At 46.4% G+C, this 20,725-nt stretch overlaps 2 protein-coding genes across 3 annotated transcripts; both read right to left on the bottom strand.

Annotated features, from left to right (window-relative positions):
* Window positions 1-1,626: 1,626 nt before the first annotated feature.
* Window positions 1,627-11,542, bottom strand: LOC310670345 (cholinesterase-like). Of its 2 annotated transcripts, none has more exons than XM_083425553.1 (5): window positions 11,436-11,542; window positions 5,821-7,315; window positions 4,066-4,211; window positions 3,487-3,578; window positions 1,627-2,587 (listed from the first exon to the last, which is right to left on the bottom strand). In XM_083425553.1, the coding sequence occupies exons 1-4, from the start codon at window positions 11,500-11,502 to the stop codon at window positions 3,505-3,507; spliced, it is 1,782 nt and encodes a 593-aa protein (XP_083281679.1). In that variant the 5' UTR covers window positions 11,503-11,542; the 3' UTR covers window positions 1,627-2,587; window positions 3,487-3,504. The 2 variants fall into 2 exon arrangements, with proteins under 2 accessions (XP_083281679.1, XP_083281680.1); XM_083425554.1 differs by lacking the exon at window positions 11,436-11,542 and adding an exon at window positions 9,976-10,128.
* A 1,248-nt stretch (window positions 11,543-12,790) lies between these two features.
* On the bottom strand, window positions 12,791-19,865 carry LOC310670440 (acetylcholinesterase-like). Its single transcript, XM_083425809.1, has 4 exons — window positions 19,720-19,865; window positions 16,051-17,512; window positions 14,649-14,788; window positions 12,791-13,106 (listed from the first exon to the last, which is right to left on the bottom strand). The coding sequence occupies exons 1-4, from the start codon at window positions 19,730-19,732 to the stop codon at window positions 13,066-13,068; spliced, it is 1,656 nt and encodes a 551-aa protein (XP_083281935.1). The 5' UTR covers window positions 19,733-19,865; the 3' UTR covers window positions 12,791-13,065.
* Window positions 19,866-20,725: the final 860 nt, after the last annotated feature.

The following is a 20,725-nucleotide window of genomic DNA, read 5'->3' as shown; positions in this document are numbered from 1 at the left end:
AGGATCATCAGAGGTGCTGATAGAAGTCCAAAAAGATTGTATAAGAAGTGAAGTTCTATTGTATGATTGATAATCAATATGTTGAAATTAATAAAAATTATTATTAAAAAAGGAATTCTTGCTGCAGTGGTGGCATACATAAACAGTCTTTGGTCTGTTTTTGTAATCTCTTCTCCCATCAACCCAAGCAAAAACACTTCTGGTTTTGGGGGGAAGGGATATTGTTAACTTGACTCTTGCATTGAACCTGAACTCTTGCTGGAGACTGAATCACCATCTGAATGTGACCACCCTCTGGAAGATAATAGCCATTGTGCATTTGAGAAGGACAGTTAATGCCTTACCGGGCAAACTCCGCTCAATATCGCATCACTCTGCCATATATGTTTGTTTATAAATGCTCTACTAAATAAATAAGTAAAGCAGGCAGTGTTCCACTAAAAAATAATAATTATCTAGTACATATCAGTAGAGCATGAAACTCTTGATCTCAAGGTTGTGGGTTCGAACCTCACATTGGGTGGAAGAATCCTGCACTGTAGGCGGTTGGACTAGATGATCCTCGTGGTCCTTTCCAACTCTATGATTCTGTTCTATGACTCTCTCTCTCTCTCTCTCTCTCTCACACACACACACACACACACCAGCTTAATTAAATGTTCTTGCACCACACCGCCAAATTGTGTGGCACACATATTTGTCTATAACATAACAACCACATTTATTATAAACTTCCCCTTTTTCAGTTAAGGGCACAGTAGGAGGCACTGTCCCCTTGGCCTCTCTCTACTGCCCAACAATTCCCAAAAGATATTTTTTAAAAAGCTGTTCTGCTAACCAGCACGAAGAGTACAGCTCTCTTTGCTGACCTTGGGGTTCTTTCAGCAAACAAGCTGCAGTCATTCACCTTCCGGACCCTGGCTTTGAACACGTTCTGCGTTTTCCAGGAAAATGTGAGTTGCTGTTTGTTTTTGGGTTCCCTCCCCGGTACGCCCCAGTTCTTTCACACATCTGCCTCAAGGATAGGGAAACCAGCCAGGCTGGATCCATAAAAGACTGTAGGTGAGGCTAAGGTAAAGGTAAAGGGACCCCTGACCATTAGGTCCAGTCATGGCCGACTCTGGGGTTGCGACGCTCATCTCTCTTTATTGGCCAAGGCAGCCAGTGTACAGCTTCTGGGTCATGTGGCCAGCATGACTAAGCCGCTTCTGACGAACCAGAGCAGCACACGGAAACGCCGTTTACCTTCCCACCGGAGTGGTACCTATTTATCTACTTGCACTTTGATGTGTTTTCGAACTGCTAGGCTGGCAGGAGCAGGGACCAAGCAACGGGAGCTCACCCCATCACGGGGATTCGAACTGCCGACCTTCTGATCGGCATGTCCTAGGCTCTGTGGTTTAACCCACAGCGCCACCCGCGTCCCTGTTGGTGAGGCTACCCAACTCTTAATCACCTGACATCAGACATCATGGTGGTGGATGTGAAGTGTTTTCCTTTGCCTGCAGCCACATGTCTTCTCTGCAGACTCCCAATATTAAGCCCATATTAAGGATCTTTTTGCTAGAGTTATGGCATGAATATGTGTTAACCTTTTCCCCGCAAGAAAACTCATACACAAGAGGAGCAGAGAAAGACTGGTTTATTGCATGAAATGAAAGTTTCAGAATATATGGATGCCGCTACAGACAGCAAAATTACCCTAAAGGCAAGCAGCAGCTCTTGCCACACCAACACACCTTGATTTTAAAGAGCAAAAGAATCCCTAACTATTCCCAAAAGTCTACAGAAAGTTTGTGTGACCATATTGCCACAGAACTAACACCGAAAGTAAAGTAAGTAAGGGAAGAAGAGGGGCATCTGTGTCCTGAAGCAAAGCACGTTTTGGTTCCTTGAGGGTGTTGAGTTTATTACTGGAGTTTGGAGAGCTAGCTAAGCATTGAAAATCAAGTGGTTTGTACTCATTTTAGCCAATGCATCCTAAAGGAGGGGAAAGAGGCTGAGCAATTTCTTATAACACCCACATGGATTTTTTCTATTGTCTCTTTCCCACAAGTTCCTGTCTGTTTCCTATGTCATTTACTTTGTTCCGTTGGTTGGTGAAAGAATATAACCCTAGGGAGAAATGGCTAAACTGGTGGTCTTTGTTTTCTGAAGCCTGAAGGTTATCTTACTGTGAAAGAGGCATGGCATTGTGGTATGTATTATGATTATTATTTGGGGGGAACAGGTGGAAGAATGAAGTTGTGAGCTTTGAACTACAGGAATCAAACTATCACTCATCAGGACCAAAGCAAAAGTAACTTAAACTTTGCTAATTATCAAAAGGAAATGTATATTAGATGTTTCAGGAATCTACATCTGCCAAAGATATTGAAAGCCACATCTCAAAGCAGCAGAACAGTTACTTTGCTAGAAGTTCAAAATTTCGCAGGCACATTAAAAGGTGCGTTTTCAAATGGTTGTGAGCGTGTTAAGATCACAGGAAGCAGTGGGTCTTTATCAGCATGGAAGTCCTTGTCAGGTTTTCTTCTAGGTCACTTGGTAATGATGCTTTATAATCGAGGGACACAAAGTCAAGCAACACCTGTTGAAAAGATGAGTGTGGTTTGGTCAGAATGCAATATAGACATGAATGAGAGAAATGCGTTTATCCAAAAAAAAAGTGTGTGTTAGGCAAAACTGCAGACAAAAAAAAGTGTATTAGAATAAATTAGCACTATAATGCGGATGAATTTTCATGAGGATATATATATATATATTGCAAATTGATGTGTAAATGTATGGTAAAGGCAAAGGTAAAGGACCCCTGGATGGTTAAGTCCTGTCGAATCAGACTATGGGGTGTGGCGCTCATCTCCGCTTTCAGGCCAAGGGAACCGGCATTTGTCTGCAGACAGCTTTTCTGGATCCTGTGGCCAGCAGGGCTAAACTACTTCTGATGCAACAGGACACCATGACGGAAAGCAGAGCGCACAGAAACGCCGTTTACCTTCCCGCCACAGCGTACCTATTTATCTATTTGCACTAGTGTGCTTTCGAACTACTAGATTGGCAGGAGCTGGGACAGAGCAATGGGAGCTCACTCCGTCGTGGGGATTCAAACTGCCGACCTTCTGACTGGCAAGCCCAAGAGGCTTGGTGGTTTAGACCACAGCGCCACCCATATCTCAGCATGTGGAAATGTGGAGAGATGAGGAAGAGGGTAACAGGAGAAAGCACTCGTCTACTTCAGCTCCCTTTGGGGTGCAGCACAAAGCCTTCCTGATGTGGGGAAATGGACAGATGTTCATGTTTGCATTTAAAACATGGTTCCAGGCACAGGTTGCAGAAGGAAGCCATTTTAGCTGTGGGCCATGCAAACCATTAAGCCGGATGACAGAGAGGGGAGAAAATGTCCTCCTCTCAACTGCTCAGTGTGGTCTACCCATTCATTCATCCTTCTATACTCCCCAGCTCCAACATTTCCTCTGTAGTCCTAATGACCTTTCATGGAGATGCCCTCTATTGGGTTGTGGATTCCTTTTCCCCGTCCTCCTCCTTCTTGTGTGAAGCAGCAGGATCCTCTTTCAATTTGTCTGTAGAAGTAGGAGAAGAAGAAAGAAAGAAAGCCAGAGAAAAGTTTGAATCTGGAAATGAGATGTTGAAGACTCTGGAACAAGAGTCGCTGACCTATTTAGGCATATATCCACATCTGGATTTTGGAGTGCGTGCCCAGCTCTGGTTTCTTCTCATAGAAGTGAGAGAGGAAGTGGGAAAGAGTCTCAGTCTTCCAGCTTCCTCCTTCAGTTCTTGGCTTTTCACAGGACAAAAGGTAACCTCACTTACCATCTTATGGCCAAAGGATGGAGGGGTAGAGAGTACAGCCATGGGTACCCACACCATTGCATCCATGGTCATCACATTGGCAATCCCTGTTCTAGAAGCCCGGGGCCAGTAGCATCTCATTTCAGCTGTAGGTGATGCCAGCTACAGTACAGTCATTAGAAGCATTTGTCTTATGAGGTCTTAGCCCCCACCGCAGTCCACTCACACCCATACTGCAAGGCAAAGAACAGAGCTCACTTATCAGTGTATTGAAGAAAGTGCAGTGTTGCACAGGTGAACTGTCCACAACCTGGGTTGGCTCAGTGCTTAGGTGGAAGAAGTTCTGCTGTGTGGCATTGTAGAGCGGCCACTCTACCTCGCCGGCAGCTGACCCCGTTGGTTTCCTGCAGAGGATGTAAAACAAATATATAGCTCTAAACACCAATATACTGCTCTCCATCTTCCATCCAGGCAGAAGGCATTATCAGAGTTTGGGGATATATCCCAGTCAGGCAAAAAAACACTTGAGGAACAAAACAGAGCCAGTGAGAGCTGGAGAATTCTGAAGGCCAGATATTCACAGGAACACATTTGGACCTCGTCAGATTTGCAGATGACACCAAACCAGGAGGGTTAGCTAATGCCACAGAAGACATGATCAGAATTCAAAATGACCTTGACAAATTGGAGAACTGGGCTGAAGCCAACAAAATGAATTTCAGCCGGGAGAAATCTAAGGTTCTGCACTTAGGCAAGAAGAACCAGATGGGCAAATATAAGATGGGGACACCTGGCTTACTAGCAGTGCATGTGAAAAGGATCTAGGGGTCTTAGTGGACCGCAAGCTCAACATGAGTCAACAGCAGCACACAAAGAAAGACTAATGCTATTCTAGGCTACAGAAGTATAGCGTCCCACTCAAGGGAAGAAATAGTACCAATAGTATCTTAGTCAGACCACACCTGGGATAGTGTGTCTAATTCTGGGCACCACAATTTAAGAAGTTGGAGTGTGTGCAGAGGAGGGCAACCAAGATGATCAAGGGTTAGGAAGCCAAATTTTATGAGGACCAGTTGAAAGAGCTGGGTATGTTTAGCCTGGAAAAGAGGAGACTGAGAGGAGAGATGAAAGCAAGCTCTCTTTTTTCTCTCTCTCTTTCTTTCTTTCTTTTTTTTTTTTTTGTTATTAATACACCAAAAAAGAAAACCAAGACAAGAAATACAAACCAAACCACGATATAGACAATATCAGTTACAAATCAATAAAACAAAAAGCGGTCCTTTGACTATAGACCCAACCTCCCGTCCATTCCTTATTTCAATTATCTATTATCTGTTGCCAATACACGTTTTTGTCTTAAATTAACTAATTATTGATTTATCTAAGGTGTCAGATCTTTCTTAAATCTACTACTAAAGTTATTCAACGCTGCAACAGAGTTTAAACTACTCTGTAATTGTTAAACTACTGTAATTGTTTTTAAAATAAACTTTAAAGACTTCTCATTTTGAGATGAAGATAGCAAGCTCTTGTAAAGTGAGGCAGGGTTGGCTCAGGGAGAGTGGTGGGAGATGTGCCCCCCAAAAAAAATTGTGCCTGAAGCGATTGCTCCAGCAAACCCCCCCCCCCACACACACACACACAAAAACCATATACAACACCTCTGCTTGGGGGTTCTGGTCTCTCTTTCCTTGGAGGTTGCTAAACAGTGGTTGGATGGCCATCTGTCATGGATACTTTATCTGAGATTCCTGCATTGCAGGGGGTTGAACTAAATGGCTCCAACTCTACAGTTCTATGATTCTATTATCTCATTGTACACTTCCCAAACCTGGTGATCTCCAAATGTTCTCAGTTACAACTCCCACTGGCTCCGTGTTCAATAGGCATAATAGGAATGGCAGTCAAAAACATATTGGGGGGTCTCAGGCTGGGGAAGGTAGCTTTAAGGGTTGAAAGGGCTTGCCTTCTGTATAAAGGTGAAGGGCAAGCGAGGAAAAGGTAATGCCTTACCCACTTCTGGAAAACTCTGCCCAGTATCGCATGACCCTGCGGCTCAGATCAGCCTCAGCTTCTGTGTAAGTTTGATTGGCGGCCAAAGCTTTCTCGAGGGTTCCAAACAGGTAAGGCAGCTCAGCATCATGGGGTGCCCCAACCCACTCAGGCCAAAAAGAGCCTGAGGTGTGGTGCTTGAAGTAGTAAGCGTACACAGGGCTCCCGACTTCTTCCAGCTTCTTAGAGAATTCATCCATTGGGCACGAAAAGAAGTAATCGCGAAAGGACTTTGACAAGGCCCCGTGGTACTGAACTGGATCCTGGCCTTCCTTGCTGTACTCCAGGGCCACAGCCTGGGCAACTTCTTCCGTCGCATTTCGTATTGCCATCCGTATCCCTTTCAGAAGTAGCTCGTGAGTGAACTGGTGGCGCTCAATGCCAGGAAAACAAAACGGCATAAAGGTGTTCCCTTCGTCAGAGGTAAAACCAATGAGAACTGGCTTGGGTTTGATGTGCCCAGGCTCCAGAAGCTTCTGAGGGTCATGAGGCAGGAAATCTCCATCTGTCGTTGGTATCACAGGAAGATCGATAAGATATTTGCCTTTCTCAAAGAGGAGCATTTCCTGCGGAGAGAATTCTGTGGCGTTTTTCTCCTGTAGGCAGCTCATCACAGCGCTGTCATCGCCATCAGCACAGCCCACCAGCTGGGCGATAGCGAGGGATTTTTGCTTGGCTTCCTCAGGACTCCCCCAAGCCCAGATGGAACTGGGAGATCCACTCTGAATCACAGCTTGGGCAAAAAGGGGCTGGCTGCCTGGTGAAAGGAGGTGAAGACCCACTGCTGCTGCTCCGGCGCTGTGGCCAAATATGGTCACCCGAGTCGGATCTCCTCCAAAGGCGGCGGCATTCTCATTGACCCATCTCAGAGCCAGCTGTTGGTCTAGCAAGCCCATATTTCCTGGAGCTGCTGGTGGCATATAGAGGAAGCCTAGCATCCCCAGGCGATAATTCAGGTTGACAACTATCACTCTCTCGGTAGAGGCTAAGGATTCCCCTTTGTACATGTCCAGGGAAGATGTCCCAGTGAAAAATCCCCCTCCGTGAATGAAAACAAGGACAGGGGTTGGTGTAGAGGGACGTGGGTGGGGAACCCAGATGTTGAGAAAGAGGCAGTCTTCTGACAGTGGCGTATTGGGTGCCCACACGTCTGCATCAGGGATGCCAAAAAGAATAGACTGGTGGCAAGAGTTGCCATAGCTGGTGGCTTCCAAGACTTGGCTCCATGGCTGATGTGGAAGGGCCTTCTGGAAACGCAATTTCCCCACAGGGGGCTCAGCATAGGGGATACCCAGGTAAGCCGTCACAGAGCCAGCTGAAACATGCTTGCCCTTGATGGGGCCACTTTTGGTGACCACCACGGTGTCATCGTCAGGGGCAGAGCCAGAGGCAGGTGAAAAGAGGAGGAGAATGAAGATGTAGGGGAGCGAAGAGAGGATACCAGGCATTGCAGCAGCTAGAAGGAGATTTTAAAAGTTACATTCAATAAAAGGCAGGTCATTTCTCAGTGATCCGCTGCTCTGGCCTGCTCACATCAAGCCCTGCTCTGCGGTTCTTCCCCAAGGTCCCACAAGGGCAACACAGATCATGGACCTTGGGTGCCTTCTGCAAACAAGCCATGAGCTCCCTCACTTAGCAACCTGGGCTGACTCAGCACCGGGCTCCGTTTACATTGTTAGAAAGGTGGAAAATCAAACAAATTTAACACATTTTCTCCAGGTTTATGTGTTCCAATGCTCAGCTATTCAGGAGGTTTGGGAGACCAGTTACTCTAGTCATTTCATGCCCTATAGTCCATTTTTCTGTCTAGGAATCAAATTTAACCACCCATTTCTACATTCTTGATGTATGTCGATGTTCCTATTTCCCCCCTAAATTGCAGCAGGGATGCAAATATGCTTGGAAGTGAAAGATTGGCAAATTAAATTTTGTGAATACATAAATCTGGCAAGACTCACAGCATTTATAAGGGGACAATCGGACCAGAAATTATTAAAAGAATGGGGTTGTGCAAAAGAGTATATGAAAAAACATTGTTCTGGAGTAAGTGTATTGGTATGTAGTGAATGATGCTTTACAGGGTTAAAGGGGAAAAAATGGTGTATATATATACATATATATATATATATATATATATATATATATATATATATATATAGTATAAAGATGAAAGTAATTTAACCAGACACAACAATACAGTAAGAGTAAATTTACTGAGGTTTTAGAACAAAGAAAGGAAGTCAATATGTGTAAATGTACGTAATGACATGGTTTTTTTTTCTTGTAAATGTGTGCTTTTTTGTTTTCGTTTGGTTCTGTTTTGTTTCCCCTTTTTCTGGTTTTTTGTGTATGTTCTGTTTTGTTTGTTTGTATAGTATTTTTTTGGACTCAATGTTCGTAATTTTTGTTATGATTTCGCATTGAAAAAAAATAAAGCATTTAAAAAAAAAAAATATGCTTGGAAGTGCATCAGGTGACGGTCATTAATTTAATCCTTTCACTGCAGATCAAGAGACCAATGAATATTGCAACTCCCCTTTTGGAAATGTCCTTTGGATTCCATAACTCTTAACATAACTTGTTTATATTGATAAAAGCTCCATTGAACGCAGTGAAACTTATCTCTGAGTAAGCACACACAGGGATTGCCATCTATCCACAAGTTTGAGTTCTGACTCTGTGTGTTCCCTTGATGCAGTTGCTGTTTTGCTTTCTCCAGTGTTCCCAATGTTTCTTAAAGCAACAATTCTTTTTCCAGAACAAGGCTCTTTCCAGAAACAGGGGCTGATGGTGGATAGGTAATAGAGAGCCTTCATTAACATTTTTCACCCAGGGCTTATGTCACAGGGACATCCTAGGCTGACTGATGGCAAAATGCCCCCGGAAACTCAGCTGGACTTTTGAGTAAACATACATAGATGAAAGCTGTACCTGTGCATAAACCACATTAATTCAATAGGACTTACCGTATTTTTTGCTCTATAAGACTCACTTTTTCCCTCCTAAAAAGTAAGGGGAAATGTGTGTGCGTCTTATGGAGCGAATGCAGGCTGCAGAGCTATCCCAGAAGCCAGAACAGCAAGAGGGATTTTATTTATTTATTCAGAATGGGTTTTTTTCTTGTTTTCCACCTCCAAAAATTAGGTGTGTCTTATGGTCTGGTGCATCTCATAGAGCGAAAAATACGGTACTCCTGACTAGACATGGTTAGGATTGCAGCCTTTGCCATATCACAGGGATGTTGTTGGGACCCATTTCTTAGGAATGGAGGAGAAATTCTGTCTATCCAGTATGCATTTAAAGTTGAAACACAGCTATTCTGAATTTTGTGTCTGAATTTTGTGATACAGTTATCTAACCCAACAATGCTTACATAAATGGATGTACTAATGGAAAGTGGAAGGAAGAGTGAGGATCTTAGTGAAAATAGCATAAAAATGCATTATATTAGGCAAATTGTTTCCCCCAAAAAATGCTAATCAGTCAAAACTGCATATATATATATATATATATATATATATATATATAAAATGAGAAATTCTTACTATGCTGCTACTTAATTTCTGTGGCAATGTCTTTATAAATGCAAATGGATGCAAAATGTGGAGAGCCGAATTTATGGTTGGAAAAATGAGAACCAGAGAGAGACTGATATGGACAGACTCACCATCCCTATTCAGAAGTAAGATCTTCTGGGATTGATGACACTTCCTTCCTACTAAGTGTGATTGGGAGTGCAACCTAAATAACCCACCTGAAGCAAAACAATTCAAGACCAGGTCACTAGAGCTTTGGAAAACCTGCAAAGAGGGGAGGACTTCTGGGTCCTAAATGACAGAATGGGCATCACATCCCTCTTTCCCCTCTTTCTCACACCCACACCCCAAAGGCTTGGGTTAAAGCTATGTGTAGCTGTTGTAGTTCAGAAAAAATAGCAGTCCAAGGAAAAGATCAGCCAGGGTTGCCTTAAATACAGGAATTGCATAGATTCCTGCAATAGACTTGAACAGTCAACCATTGACATTGTTTCAGAATTAGATGCATGCAGACCTAGGAAGTCTAAATCCAAATCAATTCTTCAAAAGCAAATGGGTTTTCCTAATTGTAAGGACTCACCTCCCGTCTCCTTCATGAGTTGTTTTCCACTTCTGATCCTAGCTCAGGCCAAAGGGGAGAACAAATTGCAGAAGGGACCAGTGTGTTCCCTGCAATGTTCACAAACAACCAGCAGCGACAGAGGGGAACTGTGCTAACTGAAAAGAGCATTGACCTCTTGGGCTCTGTCCTAAGAGTGGGAGGATGCTATAGATTGACAAGGTGGAAGTTCATGTCTTGGATCAAGCATATGGGGAAATGGGGGCTTTGCTTTGCTACGGAGTGATAGAGCAGATTCCCAATCCTTGATATGCAACCTTGTGGCTTTGGGAGAAGAAGAGTCCCTGTCTAAGGCTATCAGGGGAATGGTGACTGTGCTGTCCCCCACATACACACACTAATGGGGGCAGTGGGACTCTGAATACCAGGTGGGGGGAGCATTATTGTGCTCAGGTCCTAAAAGGTAAAGGTACCCCTGCCCGTACGGGCCAGTCTTGACAGACTCTAGGGTTGTGCGCCCATCTCACTCAAGAGGCCGGGGGCCAGCGCTGTCCGGAGACACTTCCGGGTCACGTGGCCAGCGTTACATCGCTGCTCTGGAGAGCCAGAGCTGCACACGGAAACGCCGTTTACCTTCCCGCTAGTAAGCGGTCCCTATTTATCTACTTGCCCCCGGGAGTGCTTTCAAACTGCTAGGTTGGCAGGCGCTGGGACCGAACAACGGGAGCGCACCCCGCCGCGGGGATTCAAACCGCCGACCTTTCAATCAGCAAGCCCTAGGCGCTGAGGCTTTTACCCACAGCGCCACCCGCGTCCTACTTCGGGGCAACTGGTTGGCCACAGTGAGAACAGGATGCTGGACTAGATGGGCCTGGGGCTTGATCTGGAAGACTCGTGTGTTCATAAGAGTGTGTCTTCATTTAATTTAAATATTGTTGCATGCCACCCCAGTCTTGAAGCAGTGCAAGATTCCAGGGGTTTCAGGCACCGACCCAGAGTTTGTGTTTCCTTTTGGAAGTGAGGTCAAGCAGAGACTGTGGTGTCTTTATGATGTATGGTTTATTTACATGTACAGTGGTACCTCGGGTTAAGAACTTAATTCGTTCCAGAGGTCCATTCTTAACCTGAAACGGTTCTTAACCTGAGGCATGCTTTCGCTAATGGGGCCTCCTGCTGCCGCTGCACCAATGGCGCACAATTTCTGTTCTTATCCTGAGGCAAAGTTCTTAACCTGGATCAACCACATCCTGGTTAGCGGAGTTTGTAACCTGAAGCATCTGTAACCTGAGGTACCACCGTATCATTAGAATCTTAGAATCATAGAACTGGAGAGTTAGGAGGGACACAACCTGAGCCTACGATGGAGGGGTTCACAGCATCAGCAGCCCAAAGCAGTCTTGATTCTCCCATATCCACAGCCTTGCACTGACAAGGTGGAAATCCAGTGCTAGGATCAAAGGCGTTGGGAAACAGAGACTTACTTTGATGTGGAGTTTGAAGGGAGATCTGCAACCTCACAGTACTCAGTAGAGAAGGGTTCCTGAACATATTTTGGTTCTTTATTTTAAATATTTTTATTCCACCTTTCCTATTGGCTTTTGGCGGTGTGTTAAGGAACATTAAAGCAAGCAATTGGCTGCTGGCTTGCTGGCCTTCCACCAAGTTGTGTCACAAGTTTATTTGTACTTACACTCTCACTTTTACGAAACAAAAGCAATGAGACCTGGGTAAATAAATGCTACTGCCCTGCTATCCATTGGATAGCTCAGTTGGTTACAGCGTGGTGCTGATAACGCCAAGTTCGTAGGTTCGATCCTCGCATGGGACAATTGCGTATTCCTGCATTGCAGGGGGTGGGACTAAGATGATCCTCAGGCTCCCTTCCAACTCTGCAATTCCATGATTCTATGAATCTGGGAAAGGCAATGATGGAGCCTCAGGAAGCCTCACTTCTGGTAACTCCATGGCACACAGCGAGAATTGATGGGAGGAAATAGGGTTACAGTGGTACCTCGGGTTAAGTCCTTAATTCGTTCCGGAGGTCCGTACTTAACCTGAAACTGTTCTTAACCTGAAGCACCACTTTAGCTAATGGGGCCTCCTGCTGTGGCCGTGCCGCCGCAGCACAATTTCTGTTCTCATCCTGAAGCAAAGTTCTTAACCTGAAGCACTATTTCTGGGTTAGTGGAGTGTGTAACCTGAAGCATATGTAACCTGAAGCGTATGTAACCTGAGGTACCACTGTATATCTGATTCAAGGGAGAGAAGCAGCTGAGGGAGGCTTGGCAGGAATTGCTCAGGGGCAATGGCGTAGCGTGGGGGGTGCAGGGGGGGCCGGCCGCACCGGGCGCAACATCTGGGGTTAGGGTTAGGGGGCGCAAATCCATGGGTTAGGGGGTGCAAATTACTTGCCTTGCCCCGGGTGCTGACAACGCACGCTACGCCACTGCTCAGGGGGGACCAGGGAGTGCCTGGGTGCAAGAAGAATTCTGACACAGCCCTGATTGGCTGAATGATCAAAAGGCGTCACGTGAAGTAAGAGGGAGAGTCCCCCAGCAGAGAGCAGGTGGAAATCCAAGCTGAGGAACAGGGAAGCAAGAGGCAGAAGTATTTGCAGAGAGTGAGTGAAGGGCAGGAGAAATCCCTGCATGAATCGGAGTGAAGATGTGGCCTGTAAATGGAGGGTTGTTTGTTTCGGAGTGTCTGTCTGAAAGAGGAACTGAGAAACAGGAAGATTAGGTGCAGGAATTGTAACTTCACTTCACAATTTACATTTTTTCCCATTTTAACTGGAAAAATTGTTGGTGGAGAGGAAATAATCACCAGACTCCAAAAGTTCTCAAAAGTTGCTGTTGGCTTCTTTTATTTGTTTGTGGCTGTGGAATCTTAGAGCAAAGGCTGAAATCATCTTTTAAAGCTGTTGTTAATGACTGAATGCATCTGAAAACACTTCTTTCTCTCTCGTTTTTCTTTGGAAAGTGAGATCCTCAAGATATTCACACACAAAGTAAAATCGACCTGCCACATTGCTCGGCTGAGATTCGGGATAGCTGAAGAACGAGGATAGCTGCATTTTTAAGTGAAATCTACATCATCCATTTCCAGATAAGTTTACCAATCAGAGTCACTTTCTTCATCCATCAGCTCAGAGTCTGGAAAACAGGAAGGCATGTTTGGGTAAAGGAAGCTGCAGTCGGAAAAATGCTGGGGTTGCAAATCATATTCCCATTTGCATTGCAGGGTCAGTTATTCCTGATATAGAACCATTCTGAAACTAATGGAAAATTGGGGGGGGGGGCACCTCTCCCCATACCAACCCTGAGATGGATAGGAGGGGGCGGGCTCTGCTTGTGCCTCCACCAATGAATGTTGCTCATTCTGCAGGGATAAAAATGAGAGTCTTTTCTGTGGTGGCACCTTAGTTATGGACACGCACACCCTCCCCTTGGAAGCATAACAACACTAACAGGTTTCTTGCGTTTGGTGAAACCCCATTTCTGACCTCTCTGCTTGGAGGACCTAAGAGGTTGTCTTAGGCTGTGTACAATGTCAGGAAGTCTGCCCCAATAGGAGGTGACCTTAGAAAGCACCATCTGCATATGCAGGCAGGCAGAAATGAGGATGATATTTATATGCCGCCCATCTGACTGAGTTGCCCCAGCCACTCTGGGCGGCCCCCAGAAAAATATTAAAAACACAATAAAACATCAACCATCAAAAACTTCCCTGAACAGGGATGCCTTCAGGTGTCTTCTAAAAGGCAAATAGCTGTTTATTTCCTTGACATCAGTTGGGATAGCATTTCATAGGGTGGGTGCCACTACCAAGAAGGCCCTCTGTCTGGTTCCCTGTAACCTCACTTCTCGCAATGAGGGAACCGCCAGAAGGCCCTCGGCGCTGGACCTCAGTGTTTGGGCTGAACGATGGGGGTGAAGATGCTCCTTCAAGTATACTGGGCTGATGTCGTTGAGGGCTTTAAAGGTCAGGACCAACACTTGTTGTGCTTGGAAGCGCAGCCTCGTCATAAAACAGATTATAACTTTTCCAGAAGAATACGCTTTAGATCGGCAAATAAGACAGGGGTGGCATATGGGATGTAAAGGTAAAGGTAAAGGGACCCCTGACCATTAGGTCCAGTCGTGACCGACTCTGGGGTTGCGGTGCTCATCTTGCTTTATTGGCCGAGGGAGCCGGCGTACAGCTTCCGGGTCACGTGGCCAGCATGACTAAGCCGCTTCTGGCGAACCAGAGCAGCACACAGAGACGCCGTTTACCTTCCCGCCAAAGCGGTACCTATTTATCTACTTGCACTTTGACGTGCTTTCGAACTGCTAGGTTGGCAGGAGCAGGGACCGAGCAATGGGAGCTCACCCCGTTGCGGGGATTCGAACCACCGACCTTCTGATCGGCAAGTCCTAGGCTCTGCGGTTTATCCCACAGCACCACCCGTGTCCCTCATCATGGATGAGGCCATGTGTACAGCACCCCAAAGCAGCACTTGCATCCAACACTTGGTGCACATTATCACGGAGTGTGCTGGTGCCTATCAAGTGACCGGCTGGCATGGGCAGGGCAAGACAGTGTCACAGACAGATGCTCCCGAATTACATTGAACAGAAGGGTTATCTGACTGGGATGTGGTATCTTCTTCCAACTCCCCCCACCCGCCAGCCCAAAACCGTTCTCTTCCTGACCCTTAAATCCTTCCGTGGCTAGCCACACCCAGAAGCCACAGTAATGGGTGGGCGACACCTCCTCGGCCTGAGCTGGCTCTGTGGTAATGCGGAAGAAATTCTCTCCTGTGTAGACAGGCCATGCTCCATCATCAGGAGACCTGTGAGGGGAAGCAAACATCACCAGTCAGTAAAAGGAATAAGAATGAGATAAAAACCAAGTGCGGAAATGTAATAAAATTCCACTAGTTAAGCGCCACAATCAGCACAACCATGGAAGTTGCTCTGTGACAAAGTGCAAATGGGCGGGTCTTTCCTCAATCCCCTGTCACTCAGCTGCCGGGTAGGACAATGGTAGCCAGAGTTGTGTTTGAGGAGGTTGGAAGCAGACTGGAAGCTGTAGACACAGGACTCAGCTACACAGCTGCAAATATAACGTTTTAAGTGTGTTTTAAGCGCATTATACAAATGTGCCACTAGATGGCAATGGTGAGCTTTAGGCAAATGCCATATATTTTTCAAGACGCCTTTTTAAAAAAGGTATTTTCACAGCGTTTTTTATAAGTATCTAGAGTCCACCACTGAGTCGTGCTTGCTCTGTGCCTGCGAAGAAAGGAGAAGCTTGACCTTTTGAGGGGTGAATGCTGCAAGCCCCTCCATCTTGTGCTCGGGTTGTATAGGTTTATCCTAAAAACGCCACAGTCGCCGCTGACCTTCACTCCAAGGAAGCTGAACGCCACGCTCTAAATCAACATGCACTGCTGCTCAAAAGCAAGGCCATGTTTAACTTTTTGCCAGTTTGCTTTTCCTGGCCTTGATAAGATAACATGGGATGTTTCAAAGAACATAACCAAACCCGTTTACGATCCGGCGATACTCTCAGTACAACAACTCACAAGAGTAAGCCCAGAGCTTTTTCAAAAATACATAAATAAAACGATGACCTTTCCTTCCTCCTTATTTTCTGTTTTTAGAAGAAATGTTGATTCCCCCCCCCCCCCTTATTTCTTTACTGTTGTAAGCCACTTTGGGTAGGCTTTGCCTGGAAAAGTGGCCTATAAAATGTGGGGAGGGGGAAGCAAAGATAGTTACTGTTCTGCCAATTCAGGCAATCACTGGTTATGACAAGCAAAGCCAAGAAATTTGGGCTGCATGCACACATTTAGAGCACATCTCCTCCCCCGCCCCAAAGAATCCTGGGAACTCTAGTTTGTTCAGGGCGCTGAGAACTGTAGCTTAAGTGAAGAGTAATCTGCGGTTCCCAGGATTCCTTGTGGGGGGGTGCTTTGAATGTTCAGTACGTACGAAGTCTTGTTCTCAAAATGGGGAAGAGGAAGAGTGCCCAAATGGGGAGCTTGGTATTCAAAGAGAACAAGGACCACCTCTTCTGTTGGCGATGCTAAAGACTGGAGGGATCACTTACCCGGTCCTTATAAACTGTCCCCAGTAGCTCATAACCCTTTGGCTCAGGGTCCTCTCAGCCTCTGTGTATCCGGACGTAGACAGTGGGTCACCAAACAGAAAGGGCAGCTCAGAGGAATGGGGCACTCCAACCCAGTCGGAGACGGTAACAAAGGAGGGCTGGTGAGTGAAGGAGTAGGCAAATGCCAGGCTTTGGGCTTCTGCCACACGGGTGGCCACCACAGCCACAGGGCACAAGAAAAGGTAGTCTCCAGAAGCTTTGATCAAGGCGTTTCGATATCGTTCTTCCCCCTGCTCCTCCTGACTGTAGATGGTTGCTGCGGCTTTGATGATCACCTCAGGTGCCTCTGGGACCATCAAACGGAGGCCCTCCAAGAGTTGCTCGTAGTTAATCAGGCTGTCGTTGTATAGGCTGAAACCAGGGGCATTTGCTGCGAGGAAGATGGTGCCTTCATCACGGGTGAAGCCGGTCAGGATGGGTTTGTCCAAGAATTGCCCAGCTTCCAGAAGTTTAGAAGGGGCATCCGGAAGGAATTCCCCATCGGTTGTGGGCACGAAAGGGAAATTCAACAAGGTTTTATGACTGAGGATAGGCCAGTCCTTCATCATCTCCCCTGGGTCTTTCTTCCGCAGGCATCGCACCACAGCCCTGTCATCACCCTCGGCGCAGCCCAAAAACCGCCCCAGGGTTCGCCCTCTGTTCACAGCCTCCTCAGGCCTCACCCAAGCCCAAGGGGAAATGGCAGCGCCGCTTTGTAAAGTGGCCTGGTCGAATAGAGCCTGACTCGCCGGCGAGAGAAGGTGGAAACCAACCGAGGCCGCCCCGGCACTCTGACCGCCCAGGGTGAGCCGGTTTGGGTCCCCTCCAAAGGCGGCCATGTTTTCCCTCAGCCAACTCAACGCCAGGTGTTGGTCCCACAAACCAGCGTTCCCTGGAGCCTCTGGGGGTAGCGAGAGGAATCCCAAGGCGCCTAGGCGGTAGTTCATCGAAGCCACGATGATATTCTCAGTGGCAGCTAGGAAGCTCCTATCGACGGAGCCAGACCCATTGAGAAAACCCCCTCCATGGATCCAGACGAAGGCAGAAGCTGGCGCAGAGGGTCGGGGATGAGGCACCCAGACATTGAGGAAGAGGCAGTCTTCAGAGAGGGTGGATTCCGAGTTTTGTTCCACACGATAGCCGGGAAGTTCTATAGCCCCTTGGTGGCAGGTATTGCCAAAGCTGGTGGCGCTCAGGGTGTGGTTCCAAGGCTGGTGAGGACGGGGTTTTTGAAAACGCAGCTTCCCCACAGGAGGTTCAGCATAGGGGATTCCCAAGAAAGCTGTCACCGCGCCAGAATCTGTCATGAGGCGTTTGCCACGGATGGGACCGCTGCTTGTGATCACCAGAACATCTTCCTCAGAAGCGGAACTGAGGCCCAGCAAAAACAGGCATGAAAATACTCGGCACAACATCATGGCAACTGAAAGGAATTAGTTTTTTTTTTAAATGACTGCTTTAGACTGTTTATTGTTAATAATAATAATAATATTTTATTATTTATACCCCGCCGATCTGGCTGGGCTTCCCCAGCCACTCTGGGCAGCTTCCAAAAAAATATTAAAATACTGTAATACATCAAACATTAAAAGCTTCCCAGCTTAACAGCTTAGAGGCCTTTTGTTCTAGTAAGGAGTATAGAAATCTTTTATTTTTATTTGGACATGAAAAGCAATAACATACATTGGCACCTTGGTTCTCAAACTTAATCCATTCCAGAAGTCTGTTCCAAAACCAAAGCGTTCCAAAACCAAGGTGTGCTTTCCCATAGAAATTAATGCAAAATGGATTAATCCATTCCACACTTTCAAAAACAACCTCTAAAACAGCAATTTAACATGAATTTTACTATCTAAGGAGACCATTGATCCATAAAATGAAAGCAATAAACAATGTTCTGCAGTCAAACAATCAATCAGTAGCTGAACTGGGTTCCACACAGTCACACACACACACAAAAAGAGCTGCAAAAACAAAAATACAAAATAAATAGCAAAAACAGACAGACCCAGTGTAACACTCCAAACAGAAGTGTGGCACTCAAAACGGAGCACATTCGACTTCCAAAAATTTCGCAAACCAGAACACTTACTTCTCGGTTTGCAGTGTTTTGAGTTCCAACTTGTTTGAGTACCAAGGCATCTAAGAACTAAGGTACCACTGTATTGCAGGAAAATAACTCGCATCAAAGCAACAGTCACAAACCAGCAAGGAGGCCGTTTGAAAGAGGAAACACAGAACAATGAGCAGGAAAGGAACCAGATTATGCATCTTGAGAGGCATAAAGACAAGAAGGCATGAAGAGCTTAAATGCAGAGGTGGCAGCAGGTAAAAGGAACATCTGTGAGAAAATTAACAAATATTTCCAAATGAAACAAGGATAACCAAATTGGTGGAGCATGTGACTCTGAAACTCAGAGTCGTGGGTTCGAGCTCCACATTGGGCAAAAGATTCCTGCTTTGCTGGGGGTTGAATTAGATGACCCTCATGGTCCCTTCAAATTCTACAAGTCTATGTCTCTATGAAGTCCTACTTAACTGGAATGAGGACTGTACCATAGCCTCAAATGTTACTTAATCCTTTTGCCAGCAGGTGACAGCAAAGTCCCTCTGTTTAGCAGTACCGAGGGTGAGCTTTCTCAGGATGGTGCTGACATCTGTCTGTCTCTCCTCTCCTCTAAAGGTAAAGAGACCCCTGACCATTAGGTCCAGTCGTGACCGACTCTGGGGTTGCAGCGCTCATCTGGCTTTATTGGCCAGGGGAGCCGGCGTACAGCTTCTGGGTCATGTGGCCAGCATGACTAAGCCGCTTCTGGCGAACCAGAGCAGCGCACGGAAATGCCATTTACCTTCCCGCCGGAGCGGTACCTATTTATCTACTTGCAATTTGACATGCTTTCGAACTGCTAGGTTGGCAGGAGCAATGGGAGCTCACCTCGTCGCGGGGATTCGAACCACTGACCTTCTGATCGGCAAGTCCTAGGCTCTGTTGTTTAACCCACAGTGCCACCTGCGTCCCTCCTCTCCTCTAAAGGACTGCCCAAATGTTACGTGCTGAAAGCACATAGCAGTTGCCTTGGCTCCCTGCCCCTACCTACCCCAGTACCTCCAACTTTTAAAAACACATTTTTGGTGCATGCAAACCATCTATTCTGTTCAGAAGTTCAGCTGAAGGAGAGAGCTGGTGTTGTGTTGTGGTTAGAGAGTCAGACAAGGACCTGGGAAACCAGGGTTCAAACCCCTACCTGGCTATGAAACTCACTGGGTGACCTTGGGCCAGCCACAGTCTCCCAGCCTAAATGGCCTCACAGGGTTGTGGAGAGGATAGAAAGCACTGGGGAAAGGCGTTGCCCTCCAAAGAGCTGCTATTTGCCCCAAGGACCAACAAAATTAAAACAAAACAAAATAAATCCCTAAATAACCTTTTTTTGGGGGGGGCTGCCAGAGTGGGCGAGAAAAACTATTGCAGGAGTAAGGGTTAAATCCCCCACTTCCTGAGTGGCTGCACGGAGCCTTTAAAATAGGAGATCCAGTGATGGAGATCCAGTCACGAATCTCCATCATCACCTCCCTTGTTTGGCCCTCAGCATTTAACCCTTCCTTGGGTGGTGGAGCAGAGCAGAGACTCACCTCTTTGAGCCATGATGAAGTTGTGGGTTTGTGGTTCTGAGCCAAATTCCCAGTTCGGTTTGGAAGCAGCTGGATTAGCAACAGGTCAGCTATTGTTGACTCGGGAAGAAGCGGTGAGTCTGTGGTTATGATCCTGGTGTCTCTTTGCCTCTTAGCCAGATGGTATATCTCTGTGGAGATACCATATCAGCTGTGCTCCAGTGGAACCCCAGAACGAAGGTCAAAAGTTAGGAAAACATGCACCTCCTCTGATTAAAGTCCCTGGCAATATCTTGAGATGAAAGATCTTCATCTGACCTATGATCGCTGCATGCACATGGCACGCCGAGAGCACATCATTTCCCCCAAAGAATCCTGGGGATCTCACGCAGCTACAATTCCCAGCACCCTTAGAAAACTACAGTTCCCATGATTCTTTGGGAGAAACAATGTGCTTTAAATATATGGTAATTGCCCCATTATTAGGCTGCTAACACTGAGCACAAAGGCCCATATAGTCAAAGCTATGGTTTTCCCAGTAGTGTTGTATGGAAGTGAGAGCTGGACCATAAAGAAGGCTGATCACCGAAGAATTGATGCTTTTGAAGTATGGTGCTGGAGGAGACTCTTGAGAGTCCCATGGACTGCAAGAAGATCAAACCTCTCCATTCTGAAGGAAATCAGCCCTGAGTGCTCACTGGAAGGACAGATCTTGAAGCTGAGGCTCCAATACTTTGACCACCTCATGAGAAGAGAAGACTCCCTGGAAAAGACCCTGATGCTGGGAAAGATGGAGGGCACAAGGAGAAGGGGACGACAGAGGACGAGATGGTTGGACAGTGTTCTCGAAGCTACGAACATGAGTTTGACCAAACTGCGGGACGCAGTGGAAAACAGGAGTGCCTGGCATGCTCTGGTCCATGGGGTCATGAAGAGTCAGACACGACTAAACGACTAAACAACAACACTGAGCACAGAGTGCATTCCTCAAAACATATTGGAGTTTGGTTTGGTGTCATTAGGTATG

This window comes from Podarcis tiliguerta (assembly GCF_965153285.1).
Source record: "Podarcis tiliguerta genome assembly, chromosome: 2".
NCBI classification, from domain to species: domain Eukaryota; kingdom Metazoa; phylum Chordata; class Lepidosauria; order Squamata; family Lacertidae; genus Podarcis; species Podarcis tiliguerta.
This window is presented reverse-complemented; position numbering and strand designations above follow the sequence as displayed.

Bases quoted from the DNA above. Each gene is read 5' to 3' on its own strand.
- LOC310670345 (XM_083425553.1), bottom strand. From the start codon at position 11,502: ATGTTCAGGAACCCTTCTCTACTGAGTACTGTGAGGTTGCAGATCTCC. The intron at 4,212-5,820 runs GTAAGGCATTAC...CATCCTCTGCAG, and splicing joins GCAGAGTTTTCCAGAAGTGG to GAAACCAACGGGGTCAGCTG. The intron at 3,579-4,065 runs GTGAGCTCTGTT...CTACTTCTACAG, and splicing joins TTTCTTCAATACACTGATAA to ACAAATTGAAAGAGGATCCT.
- LOC310670440 (XM_083425809.1), bottom strand. The intron at 14,789-16,050 runs GTAAGTGATCCC...TTCCCCTCACAG, and splicing joins GGACAGTTTATAAGGACCGG to GTCTCCTGATGATGGAGCAT. The intron at 13,107-14,648 runs GTCAGGAAGAGA...CCTGTTTTCCAG, and splicing joins AGCCACGGAAGGATTTAAGG to ACTCTGAGCTGATGGATGAA.